At 34.9% G+C, this 13,257-nt stretch overlaps 1 protein-coding gene across 3 annotated transcripts; it reads left to right on the top strand.

Annotated features, from left to right (window-relative positions):
* Positions 1-2,110: 2,110 nt before the first annotated feature.
* Positions 2,111-13,238, top strand: LOC149734128 (uncharacterized). 3 transcript variants are annotated; one of them, XM_089881164.1, is made up of 17 exons: positions 2,111-2,155; positions 2,752-2,857; positions 3,274-3,417; positions 3,653-4,591; positions 4,643-4,747; positions 5,193-5,357; positions 6,005-6,136; positions 6,535-6,666; positions 6,961-7,080; positions 7,228-7,368; positions 7,627-7,758; positions 8,068-8,184; positions 8,776-8,904; positions 9,326-9,457; positions 9,917-10,363; positions 11,847-11,935; positions 12,639-13,238. In XM_089881164.1, exons 4-17 carry the CDS (start codon positions 4,531-4,533, stop codon positions 12,753-12,755), a joined length of 2,019 nt encoding a protein of 672 aa, XP_089737290.1. In that variant the 5' UTR covers positions 2,111-2,155; positions 2,752-2,857; positions 3,274-3,417; positions 3,653-4,530; the 3' UTR covers positions 12,756-13,238. The 3 variants fall into 3 exon arrangements, with proteins under 3 accessions (XP_089737290.1, XP_089737291.1, XP_089737289.1); XM_089881165.1 differs by having other exon boundaries at positions 2,112-2,155; positions 3,268-3,417; XM_089881163.1 differs by having other exon boundaries at positions 2,112-2,155; positions 3,286-3,417.
* The last annotated feature ends 19 nt before the right edge of the window (positions 13,239-13,257 follow it).

The raw sequence follows: 13,257 nt of genomic DNA on the forward strand, positions 1-13,257 counted from the left end.
TAATTTTTTTTACAGGGGCAGTGGCTTGACAGATGTGAGTATATATACACCTTCTTTCACTCTACTCTTGTTTTGCACCAAATTGTGTTTAATGTCGGTGCTAGTGAAGAATCTACCCCCCCTTCCGGTACATGGCAGAATAGGCTGGTGGAAAGTGTTAGGGGTTGGTCACTAGTGGTTGGTGGTTAGGGGTTAGGTGTTGATGGTTAGGGGGTTAGTAGTTATAGGTTAGGGGTTTTTAGTTATAGGTCAGGGGTTAGGGGTCAGTGCCCAGTGGTTAGGGGTTAGTGGTTAGCAAATAAGGTGGGGGAGAAGATTTTTCACTAGCACCTTAATATCTTTGAATATACACCTAATAAATTCTGATAATATTTTTTCTGACTCCTAGGGTATTAAAAGTAAAAACAATAATCTAGGATTTCATTTTACATTTAGAAAGTGTTTTTCATCATAGTTTGACACCACAAATTTTGCAACAAACCTGAAAAAAGTTGTGCCCAATGTCAGATAAAATATTGGAATAAAGTTATTGTAATCACCCACAAAGTAACATATATAGTAACTCGTAACCTGGCACAAGGTGTATGAGCACCCATGTTATAACAACTGTTGTTTTACGGCCACACAAGTAAAAAGTAAGTTGCATTGAGATTCATTCATTATACTACTTTATATAAGGAACAGAGTTCTGACTTTTTTTAAATACAGGTTTCAGTTCTGCAACACCTAAGTACACTTAAAGTTGTAAACCTCAGGTGAGTTTTTTATATGCGCCAATTTTAAAATTTAAAATGCAGGGCAGGCCTTAAACATTCTGTTGTTACAGTGCAAATGAATTGACCAAATTGGATGACTTTGAAGCTTGTTATTCACTGAAAGAGTTGTATTTAAGAAAAAATAAAATTCAACAACTAGATGCAATAGATCACTTGCAGGACTTAAAAGAACTAAAGTAAGTTGAACTGAAAAAAAAAACCTAAAAGAAATCAAAAGACAGGATATAACAAAAACAACAGTTGTTAAAACACGCCTACACTTAAAACATACTTACATTTAATTGGAAGAAAATAAGCGTGGTCGCTACACCTAGCAAACAAACGGACCATTTAAGTTTAATTATTATCAAGTTAAACTTAATGGTATGAGTTCAAAGTTTATCTAAATTTCTATTCATATTTTATTTTATGTTGCTTCCAGGTTACTATGGTTATCAGGCAACCCATTCTGTGATGAGCTTTCAAATGAAGAATATCGCCTTAGTGTCATAAGGCGTGTACCACAAGTACAAATACTTGACAATATACGTAAGCATTTCCTCTAAACTTTTTATTAATGTGTAAAAATTGAAGGTTTAAATTACATTGTCTATAGTGGTAAATGCATGTCACTCCCAGGAACAAAAGTGACATTTTATCTTTTAATGTCCCATTTTTTTTATCTTTTACCAGCTTTTATCCTTGCTATTGGCTTTATATATTGAATTCGCCACTTTAGCCAAAATATATTGCTGTCGGTATTCACCACATTAATCGATAGGATTTCCTACTGTATTTTAACAATATCACAATATATATATTATTTTTATTCCAAAAACCTGACACTTTAGTTGGAATAAATACATACACTTTTTAGTTGGAATAAAGGCTATAGGTTTAGTACCTTTACTGTAACAGTTACTTAATAATTATTTTTACAGCTGTAACATTGGAAGAAAGACAGAAAGCACTTGCCAGTAACTTGGAAGAAACATCTGAGGATAATGAATTAATTGAAGATGTTTCAGATCATGAAGAGCAGTCTTCTAATGTTTCAAACAATACCTTGCCCTCTACTTCTGAAATATCAGAAAATATTGATTTGGTCAACACTGGTCCAGAAATCAGTTCTGATTTGGTCAACACTGGTTCAGAAATCAGTTCTGATTTGGTCAACACTGAGTCAGAAAACAATATTGATTTGGTCAACACTGAAACTGAAAAAAGTTCTGATTTGGTCAACACTGAAATATCTGAAAATATTGATTTGGTCAACACTGAAAATGAGAACAACCAGCTAATCCAAATTCCAAATTAATTGAAACTGCGGCATCTGACGACACAAATCCATCTTCAACCCCGGACCAATCTGCCCTTGAATTGTCACTTGAAGAAACAAAGTAATACTTTCCATTATAAGTAGGAGTTTTGTGTGTATGTCTGTCTCTGTCTGTGCTGTTGCATCTTTATTCTGCTGGGTCTACTACCATAGCCTGCTATTTTTACTTAGTCACTACTACAGTGCATTTTGCATGTCCAGTGACTGTCGTTTTTTTTGGCTATTTTATCTTTTTCACTTAGTAGGGTAGGGGAAGACGGGACATCTTTATCACATAATATCCAAACATCTTGATCAAGTTAAACATTTAACAACGGGCAATGGAAGTTATGGGAATACAGTGTTATATTTCTTTAAATGTTAGTTGTTTTTTATCAAATGGGAGAGAAAAATAGAAAGAAAAGGTCTCTCACCCTACCATACTTTATTTCTGCCCCGATACAGAAATATGAAATTCCTACCTGGCAGTTTCATAAGCTGTATATATATGTTTTAATTCATATTTAAACTCCATGTTATATTATATGCTTTCATGTTATATATGTGCCATTTTATTTTTTTAACTATAAATTATTTTATGATAGTACTCTAATTAGTATTTACTAATGTAAAATCATAATCTTTGTTTGTTTATGTTAAACATTTAAACATTTACAGCGAACTAAGAATACAACTTGGTTTGAAACCGATGTCAGTTGAAAAATACAGTTCATCTATTTCCCCACCTTTTAAACCAAGCAGAAAACATACAACTACTATTAAGGTAATTTCACAATTTTGTAATTATTTTACACACACAATTGTTTTATACATATTGGAGCTTACAAATTAAATACAACATTTGTTACAAATTTAGTGACCTAGTAGATACTCAAAACATTTTGTTTAGCTATTTTTGCAATAAGAACTGAATGACACTTGTTCATTCTCGTACGGCAATTCAGACATTATAGTCTTTGGGCAAGACAGTTAACAGCAATTGGCTCAACCCAGTGGTCCCCTATGGCTGTCTAATTTGGTCTCTAAAGGATTAGTCTAAAGATAAGTATATTAAACAGAACACATACGTGATAACAACTGTCATTTCCCTGCCATGTGAGGACATATAAGTAACATCCATTCATTATTCAGCCAAAACACAGTTATCATGTAACTTTGTGCCTTTTACACAAGAATCAGAATTCTCCACAGACAGAAAAACGTGATGTTTTGAACGAAACTTTGGCTCTTGTTAATTTACTTGACCAAGACGAGTTGATTGAACTACAAGATGTTGTGAAGAACCGTCTTTCCACTATCACAGACAAAGATCAAAGGGCAGAGGTAACATTTGTTTTATATATTTATATGTGAAAACTAAAATCATTACAAAATTAACCGTTAAGTGTCTTGCCCAAGTACACATACGCCCACCATGGTAGCAGCGGAGAGCCTTGACCCATTACCTTTGGGTTACAGGCAGGCGCGCCAACCACTTTGCTACAGCGCTGGACATATATATAAAATAGTTGATTTATATTTCTTAATTTTTCAGACCTCTATAAAGCCTTTTTCGCAGAACATCAACAACAACAACAACAATGTTGATAGCAATGTTGAACTACCAGCAAAAGGCCAAGTTCACCGCATGATGCAACGCATGCAAAAAATCATAGACACTGGTTGATTATATTTATATGGGCAAATATAAATAGCTGTGTCTCATATAGTAGGCTATACATTACTGTTCTAATCAATTTATACTAAATGTGATTTTCATGCAGAACACACATACAGTTTTGTGTATTAGTAAAAAAGACCTGTTTTTCTTTTCCAAATAAACGTACTGTATAAATGTATTTTCAACCAATTTAAAGTATAAACATTTTTGTAACATAACATATTATAGTAGGGCGGAAGACGGGACACCTTAGAACTTAATATCCAAATATCCTGATCGTGTTTTCAACAATTAAACAACCGTCTATGGGAGTCGTGAATATACGGTTTTATAAGTTATTAAATGTTCTTTGTTTACTACCAAATGGAGCAAAAAAATAGAATAAAAAGGTGTCCCATCTTCCCACACCTTACTGGCCTACTATATAAATTTTACTTTTTTTTTAAAAAACGATAGCCAACCAAGAGCACTTTAAGAACGAATAGAATAAATTCAAAAGCAAAACGACAGTTGTTAAAACACGCCATGAATAAAAAGTTTCATTTAAAAAAAACTTCATTACAATATACATACTTTTGCCACATTACCTTTTAAATTAATTGAACATAATTAGGACCTAATGCAGTGAACGTCGTATGCATTAGCGATGTTTATTTTTAAACGCGTCAGTTTACTTTAGAAGTACATTACCCATCAGAGTAGTTCTGAAACAGTTTTCTGACGAAACAAGCTTAGAAAATTTACTTGCTAAAAAATTAAGTTTCAGCCATGAGGTAATGTTTGTGTCCGTGTTTTGTCTGTGCTGTGCTATCTTTTACACTGCCGACTGCAGAACAGGTAAGTTTTCAATTAGCCAAAAAATATGTTTATTTATAAACTTTCTTATAGTTATATTGGTCGCAACTACCCCTGGATTATGGCCATCTGACGTTTATACTGAGGTATATGCTTCCATTGCTGATGTGCCGTCCAAGTCGATGTTTCCTGGCGAACGTAAGTATATCGCAACAATATATACTGGCATGAGTGAACAGGCTACAACTTATTTACCCGCGTGGGAAGGTCAAATATAACTGCCTGGTTCTGTTTTACACACCTCGTGCAAGCTTACTAAAACCACGAATGTTAGCATGTGTCAAATTTGAATATAGTAGGGTAGGGAAATATGGGACACCTTTAGCATATAATATCCAAATACCCTGATCGTTTTTACATATTAAAAGGACTGACATAGCGACAAAAACAAATGCATTCAAAAACATGCCCATATTTAAATACATATTTACATTTAATTGAAAGAAACATACACGCTTTTGTTACACCTTATAGACAAAAAATCTGTCATGTTTGATTATTATCAAGTTAGACTTCTAGAAACAAAAGTGTGCGTAACCCGTACAGCATAGTTATTTCAAATCATTGTTTTACTTTTTCTTAGTTCGGAAAGTATGCAGCAGCACAAAATTCAGCCCATGCCACGAAAATGCTGATTGCATTCAGTTAAAGGATGTTGTCCAATGTACGTGTCGTGCTGGTTATATCGATGGCAGTTTAAAACCCTACCCTCCGTCTAACTTAACAGCCAACGGTACAAATTGTGTAGGTAAGTACTTCTAAGCAGTATTTTTAAGTTTAGCGCCGGAGATAATGGTTATGTTGTATAGTAGGGTGGGAGGATATGGGACACTTTTCATTCTATTTGCCCGTTCCATTTGTTAGTAAACAAGAAACATTCAAAGAATTAAAAACCGTATCCTCGCGACTTCCATAGACCACTGTTAATTGTTTAAAACACGATCAGTAAATTTGGATTTTTTGTACCAAAGGTGTCCCGTCTTCCCCTGCCCTAATATATCAATAGATACCTGCTTCGATTCGCGATACTGACGGCGAGCAGTTGTGTCTAAGGACAAGACATTTAGCGGACATTGCTTCAACCCAGTGGTCACTAATAGGTTGTCTAGCCACACAAAAAAAAAAAAAATCCAAAAAACAATCACCCACAAAGTTACATTCCTGGTAACTCTATGCTAACACGAGGTGTATGAAACAGAACACTGGTGTTACAACGACTGTCGTTTTCCAGCCACGTAAGGATAAAGCAAGTTACATTCATTCATTCATTCATTCATTTAACTCTTGCGTAAATCTTAGTTCTAATGGCGTTCCATATGCTAAAGGATCTCTCGGAAGTAGAATAAAAAATCGGTCTTTAAAATCCGTTTACCTCGTACTTGTAATATTTTACAGACTTGAATGAGTGTGATGCGAGCAACTATACTTGCGGAGGATATCGCAATACTTGCACGAATACTAATGGATCCTACGTGTGCAACTGCAGTGCAGGATATCAATACAACGCAACGACAAATAATTGCACAGGTGATTAAGTTATAACATGATTTGAACTAAATATTTTCTTAAACCGAAGTGAATTTTCTTAATACTGCTCCAAAGTCAAAACCGGTGGTCACTAATGGGTTGTATGAATTGCTACCTACACAGGAAAAAACAACTGTACACAAAGTTATGTGGTAACTCGCAAGCGCGCGGGCACGAGGTGTGTGAAATAGAACCACCTTGTTATAACGACTATCGTTTTCCGCCATCGAGGATTAAGCAAGTTACAAGCATCAAGACCATTAAGGCCATATTTATATAAACCCTATGATCAAGCAATAATAGTTAATAATAGAGAAAAAACAACATATTCGTTTGGAATGTATTCAAATATACTAACCCTAAAATATGTTGTGTTAAATAAGATGCATTCTCTTCAGATTTAGACGAATGTTTTGGCATAAACACAAAATGTGGCATCGGTACTGCCCGTTGTGAAAACACACCTGGATCTTACTTTTGCACATGTCGAAATGGATTTTTGTTCAATGATACACTCAAAGCTTGCATGGGTAATTAGAATTCTTATTGATTTGAAGTAAATAGTATATTGTATGGTATAGGGTGGGGGAAGATGGTACACTTTTTTATCCTGTTTATTTGCCCCATTTGATAGAAAACAAAGAACATTCAATAACTTATAAAAAAAACCGTATCTTCACGACTCCCATAGACGTTGTTAATTGATTAAAACACAGTCAGGACATTTGGATATTATGTGCTAAAGGTGTTCCCTATCTTCCCCCGCCTTACTATAAAGCCTTTATCTTTTTCGTTCATATAAAATGGTATAATATTTTCTCCAGATGTTGACGAGTGTCTTGACCCTAGCGCATGTGACGTGAACGCAGTTTGTAGGAACAACATTGGTTCTTATACTTGTTCTTGCCTTCCTGGGTTTACTGGCAGTCAAGGTCGCTGTTTTGGTAAGTGTAAATTATTTATCCTCGGGTAGCGAGCGCAATGAAAGTCACGTGCCCCAACAATAATGGCATCCCTGAGTCTCGAACCCGTTGTCTTCTATTAGATGTACCACTTGTTTGTAAACGATAATGAGAACATCTTTTTTACAGATTTTGACGAATGTAAAGACCCGGTAGTTTCGGCAGCTTGTAGCGTTAACGGGAAATGTGAAAATACATTTGGAAGCTATCAATGTAATTGTTTTGTTGGTTACATGAAGGGGACAGTAGATCAGCACAAGACGTGTATCGGTAAGCAGTTTAGATTTTCAACATATAGTAGGGTGGGGAAAGATGGAACACCTTTTAACTCCATTTTCTCGTCCCATTTAGTAGTAAAGAGCATTCAAATAATCATAAAAATATTTCCTCACGACTCCCATTGACCATTGGTAATTATTAAAAACACGATCAGGATATTTGTATATTATGTGCTAAAAGTGTCTTATCTTCCCCCACCCTACTGTATATTTTACTATAATTTCCACCCTAAATATTTCTTTTTTTCAGATTTGAACGAATGTCTTAGCGATAAAAGCTGTAGCTCGAAGCAGAATTTTAACTGCACCAACACCCTTGGTTCATTCTACTGCTCGTGTATGTTGGGTTATAAATACGATGCCCCATCAAAGAAATGTCTGGGTAAAAAAAATGCAATTAATTTTATTCTATAGTTTTTAAATTGCGTATTTTTGACATGTAGGAAGTACATTTGTATAATAGGGTGGGGAGGGGGGCCGGAACACCTTTAGCAATTAATATCCAATATTTCCCGATCGTGTTTTAAACAATTTACAACAGTCTATGAGCGTCGTGAGGAAACGGTTTTATATTTAATTGAACGTTTTTTAAATTACCAAATGGTACGAAAAATAGAATAAAAAGATGTCCCATCTTCCCATACCCATATTATATATTAACATATCGTTAATTAATATTATAATTAAACAGGAGAGAACGAATGTTTAGATTACCCCTGCCACGCCAATGCAACCTGTACCGATGAAATAAATGGGTATTACTGTACATGTAACACAGGATATGCTGGTAACGGGTATGGCTGCATAGGTGAGTGCGTTTTTATAGTACCGTGGCGTAAAAAATATCACCAGGGTATAGGGTGTGGGGAGATGCTGGGACACATTTTATTTTTATTGTATTTTCCAGTTTGGTAATAAACAAGGAACATTTTAAGTACATATTATATAACCGTATCCTCACGACCCCCATTGACCGTTGTTAATTGTTTAAATCCCAATCAGGCAACTTTGATATTATGTACTAAAGATGCCCCATCTTCCCCCGCCCTACTATATTTCCAAATCGAGCTCTTTAGATTTGGTTAAATAATTCTGTGAATATTTTTTGTTTACTACCAAATAAAACGTCTCTTTTTTTATTTCTGATAACGATATTCGTAACACACATTCTTTCTCATTTGCATTTTTACGGATTTTTGTTACTTTTTAGACATCCTCGCAAGGACAACGTAACATGCTGAGGACAAATTATTTTATGCAACAATCATAATAGCCACCAATTATAAACAAAATAATCGTAACTGTAATTATTTATGTTTAATTTTTTTACTTTTTTGGATGGTTTCAGATTTTTAGGATTTTTCTTGCGCGCATTTCAAATCCAACCTTTTTTTCTCAGATATAAACGAATGTCGGAACACAACCGTGTGTGGTATTGGTACAAGTAGTTGTACGAACTACGATGGAGATTATGAATGTGCATGTAAGCCTGGATACATCTATCACAACGATACAAAAATGTGTACAGGTATTACAGCGCAAATTATTTTTTGCAACAATACAAAATGCATAATATATTTTTTACCCTGACAATATCAAACGAACTGTGGAAAAAATTTAAAAAATCTAGAGTGTAGGAATTCTAAAACAAGTTTTCTTTTACTTTATTTAGATTTTAGAAAGTAGTTTTTAAGCTTTATAAAACGACGATATATAGTGGGGTGGGGTAAGATGCGACACCTTTTCCTTTATTCTCTCGTTTTATTTGGTATAGTACTCATAGAATAAGGATTAAAAAGACGTATCCTCACCGCTCCCATTGACCGTTGTAAAAACTCGATAGGGATATTTGAATATTATGTGCTAAAGGTGTCCCATTTTTGCCCACTCTACTTTATAAAATTACTTTAGTAATATTCGAAATAATAATTATCGTCTTAAACTTGCAGATTTAAACGAATGTGATGGAAATGACAATATATGTGGTCCAGGCATGCACCAATGCTTAAACTACGAGGGTGGTTTTCATTGTAATTGTGCTGCAGGTTATTCAAATACTAATAGGAACCAAACCTGCGTCGGTGAGATTTCAAATTTGTATTTAAATGCTAACATTTCGTATTGATATATATTGGGATGAGGGAAGATATAGGGACACAAAAGTAAACAAAGTACATTTAAAGAATTAAAAAACCGTATCCTCACGACTCCCATAGACCGTTGCTAATTAGTTAAAACACGAACAGGATATTTGAATATAATGTGCTAAAGGTGTCCCGTCTCATCCCGCCCTACTATTTGTTTTTTATACCGTAATAACGAATTTCGGCACTAGTGAAGAATCCCCCGGTACGTTACACATTAGGTTGGTGGAAAGTGTTATAGATTGATATTAAGGGCTTAATAGTTATGGGTTAGTGGTAACGTGTAGCAGTTGGCAGATAACATAGGGGGAGGACTCTTCACTAGTACCATATTTTCTTGGTTATTAACTTCATGTTTTATGCAATGTTTTATGCAATCTAATGGCTTGCGTTTAGATATCGACGAATGCTCAGACCAAATCCACAACTGCTCTGCGCAGTTTGAATGTAGAAACGCAATTGGTTCATTTATATGCGTGGAAAAGCAATCGAATACAACGATTACAAATCTGACTGATGCAACTATTGTTAAAATTGCTTTATCGACAACAAAAGCAAGAACAGCAACAACAACAACAACAAAAACAACAACAACAGCAAAAACAGCAACATCAACAACAAAAACAACAACAACAGCACAAACAGCAACAACAGCAACACCAGCAACAACAGCAACATCAGCAACAACAGCAACAACAGCAACAACAACAAGAACAACACCAGCAGCAACAACTTCGAAGCGAACTACAGCAACAACAACAACGAAATATAAGACTAAAACTGCTGTTTCAACTGCAACGACAAAACAACTTATTACAGGACTACCAGGGTTTCATGATACGGGTAAGATACGCTTGAAATATTACCAAGATTTTTAACTTTGGGATCTATAACAGACTGAGATCATCTTGTTAAAAGCGTATGAAAAATTGCGATATTAAAACACAATAAATGGCGCCGTGGTTAGCACGCCTGCCTCGACCAAAGTTAGTATATCTATACTAACTTTGGCCTCGACCAGAGAGTTTAAAGGGCCTAAACACACCCCATGTCACTTTTATTTTTTATGGTAAATTCATAAAGCGACCGTTTTATTGATTCCAAAAATACTTTGCTTATTAAAATTGGTCCAGTATAGGCGGAGATATTCGTCCTCAAACAGTGATCTCTAGCGCTATCTTTTTTTTACTACGAGCTCCGTGATTGTGACGTAGGAACGTACTAGTCACGTGACTGATTCATTCGTAAAAGCGAAACCTGCGTTTTTTTTGTGCTTTTTTGCGTTTTTTTTGTTCTCTCGTTTTTCGCTGAAAACACCACAGAAATAAAAATGAATAGAACGCGCATCTCCAATGTCGGCAAAGGAGAGAGGTGATACACTCTCTCTCTTTCGCGGGTCGTTCCCGTTTACTATTGTAGTCAATGGAGTCGATGACGTTTTATGTAGTTTTTCTTCGTTTTTTGACTTAATTTAAAGTTATAGTGTAAAACAACTATTTTCTAATATATATATATTTCTTACAAATCGTTTGTTTAAAATTTTTAACTAATTTTTTTAAATAATTAAATTTCCTAAACAAGTGGTAAACTGTGAGCGTTACCCTACTAAATAACTAAACTGGCGTAATAAACTTGAATAGTTGGTATAGTTTTTAAAATAAACAGCTAAAACCTTCCAAAAATACTATGCGCCTATCTTTTACAATGGAGACGAAGGAAAATGGGGACGGAGTTGGCGGTCACGTGAATAGAAAAAAGAATATATCACGCTTTTGGGCAATTGCGCGTTCTACTCTTTTTTTATTTCTGTGGAAAACACTGCCTCTCGCCTTTCTGAATGAGAGCGGCCACGCTTCAACAATTTTGTTACGTGTTTGTCACGTGGTTAGTACACTTCTCAATTTTTTTCGCCACGCAACTTTCAAATCAGTTTTTTGAATTTTACGGTGTTTGAGCTGGAATATCTTTGGTTATACAGAACCGATTAAAACAAGTAAGGTGTCGTTGGAATTAGAAAAACACACTCTATCGATTAAAGCGAAGTACATTTGGGGTGTGTTTAGGCCCTTTAAGGCTCGACGCTGTTACATTTGTGGGCGTATTATTCTTCGAAAAGTTACAGATTTATAGTAACTTATTGTAAGCAGGCTCGAGGTGTGTAAAATAGAACACCGTGTTATAACGACTGTCGTTGCCCCACCACGCGAGGAAAAAGTAGCTTAAATTCTTTTAATTCAGGTTTATATACACTTATCAGTATTCAGCTACATAATATCATAAAACGTTCAATAGAACGAGTTTTAACATGAACTTTCATCCATTCAAGCCTCATACACTTTGAGCGACACCTCAATCATTTTCATATCCGCGCTTGCTTGCATCGTCTTTATCGTCATTGTTGTCATTATACTTCGGGTAAGAATAAGTTTAAAATTAGCTCGTTTATATAAAGTAGGTTGGGTTAAGATGTTTCATATTTTATTTCACTTTATCGTCCCATTTAGTAGTAAACAAAGAATATTTACTGAATTCTAAAACCTTATACACACGATTATAAAAGAGTGTTATTAATTGTTAAAACACGATTAGGATATATAGTGGGGTGGGGGAAGATGGGACACCTTTAGCACATAATATATATAATATATAAAATGTGTTTTAAACAATTAACAACGGTCTATGGGAGTCGTAAGGATACAGTTTTATAATTCTTTGAATGTTCTTTGTTTACTACCAAAATTGACGAGAAAATAGAATGAAACGGTGTCCCATCTCCCCCCATCCTACTATATGAGATATTATATTTCTACCGTCTAATGGTATCCTTGTTACCCCACAGTACTACAGTAAGGTGGGGAATATGGGACACCTTTAGCAAATAGTCCCCAAATATCCTGATTGTGTATGAAACAACTACCAACAATCAGTGAAAGTCGTGAGAAAACGGTTTTATAATTGTTTGAATGTTCTGTGTTTACTACCAAATACGATGAGAAAGTAAAATGAAAAGGTGTCTCATCTTCCCCACCCTATACTATATATGGTATACTATGCCTTATTATGGCACCCAATTTACCATACAGTCCTGTATAAATGTAAACGCAATATATTTCCACAGACGTGTAAAAGATCTCGTGGTGTTGAGCAGCAGTCATATACGTTAAAAAGTGGGCCACAAACGGAGACCGATCCTTCGGTTCAAGGAGTGACATATAACGTTGAAGAAATTGAATAAAACTGACAAATAACCTGGTTTAATTAAAACATACAGGGATGATTACAACATTTTCGTGAAACATATAGTAGGGTGGGGTAAAATGGGACACCGTTTTAAACAAAGAACTCTTCAAGAATTATAAAACTGTATATCCTTACGACTCCCGTAAACCGTTGTTAATTGTTTAAAACAGACTCAGGATATTTGGATATTATGGGCTAAAAATGTCTTTCTCCACCCTGCTATATAGTAACGATTTCTCTCACGTTCGCCTGCGGTAAAATGGTAATGGTATGTTACCTCTTTACTGATAAAAAGGGTAGAAGCTCGATAGTGCATTTAATGTTTTTATTTAAAAACATGTTTACCGCTGGAAACTGAAAAATACAGCTTTAATTTATTTGGCAGTTTTTTTGGTTGCCAATGCGGTACATATGAAACCTATTAAGTTTTATATGTTCCGGCATACGTGATTTTAAACATGTGAAATTGTTATGCAAACTTCAAGTATTACGTCTTC

The sequence above is a fragment of the Ciona robusta genome, chromosome 7 (genome assembly GCF_009617815.1).
Source record: "Ciona robusta chromosome 7, ASM961781v2".
NCBI classification, from domain to species: Eukaryota; Metazoa; Chordata; class Ascidiacea; order Phlebobranchia; family Cionidae; genus Ciona; species Ciona robusta.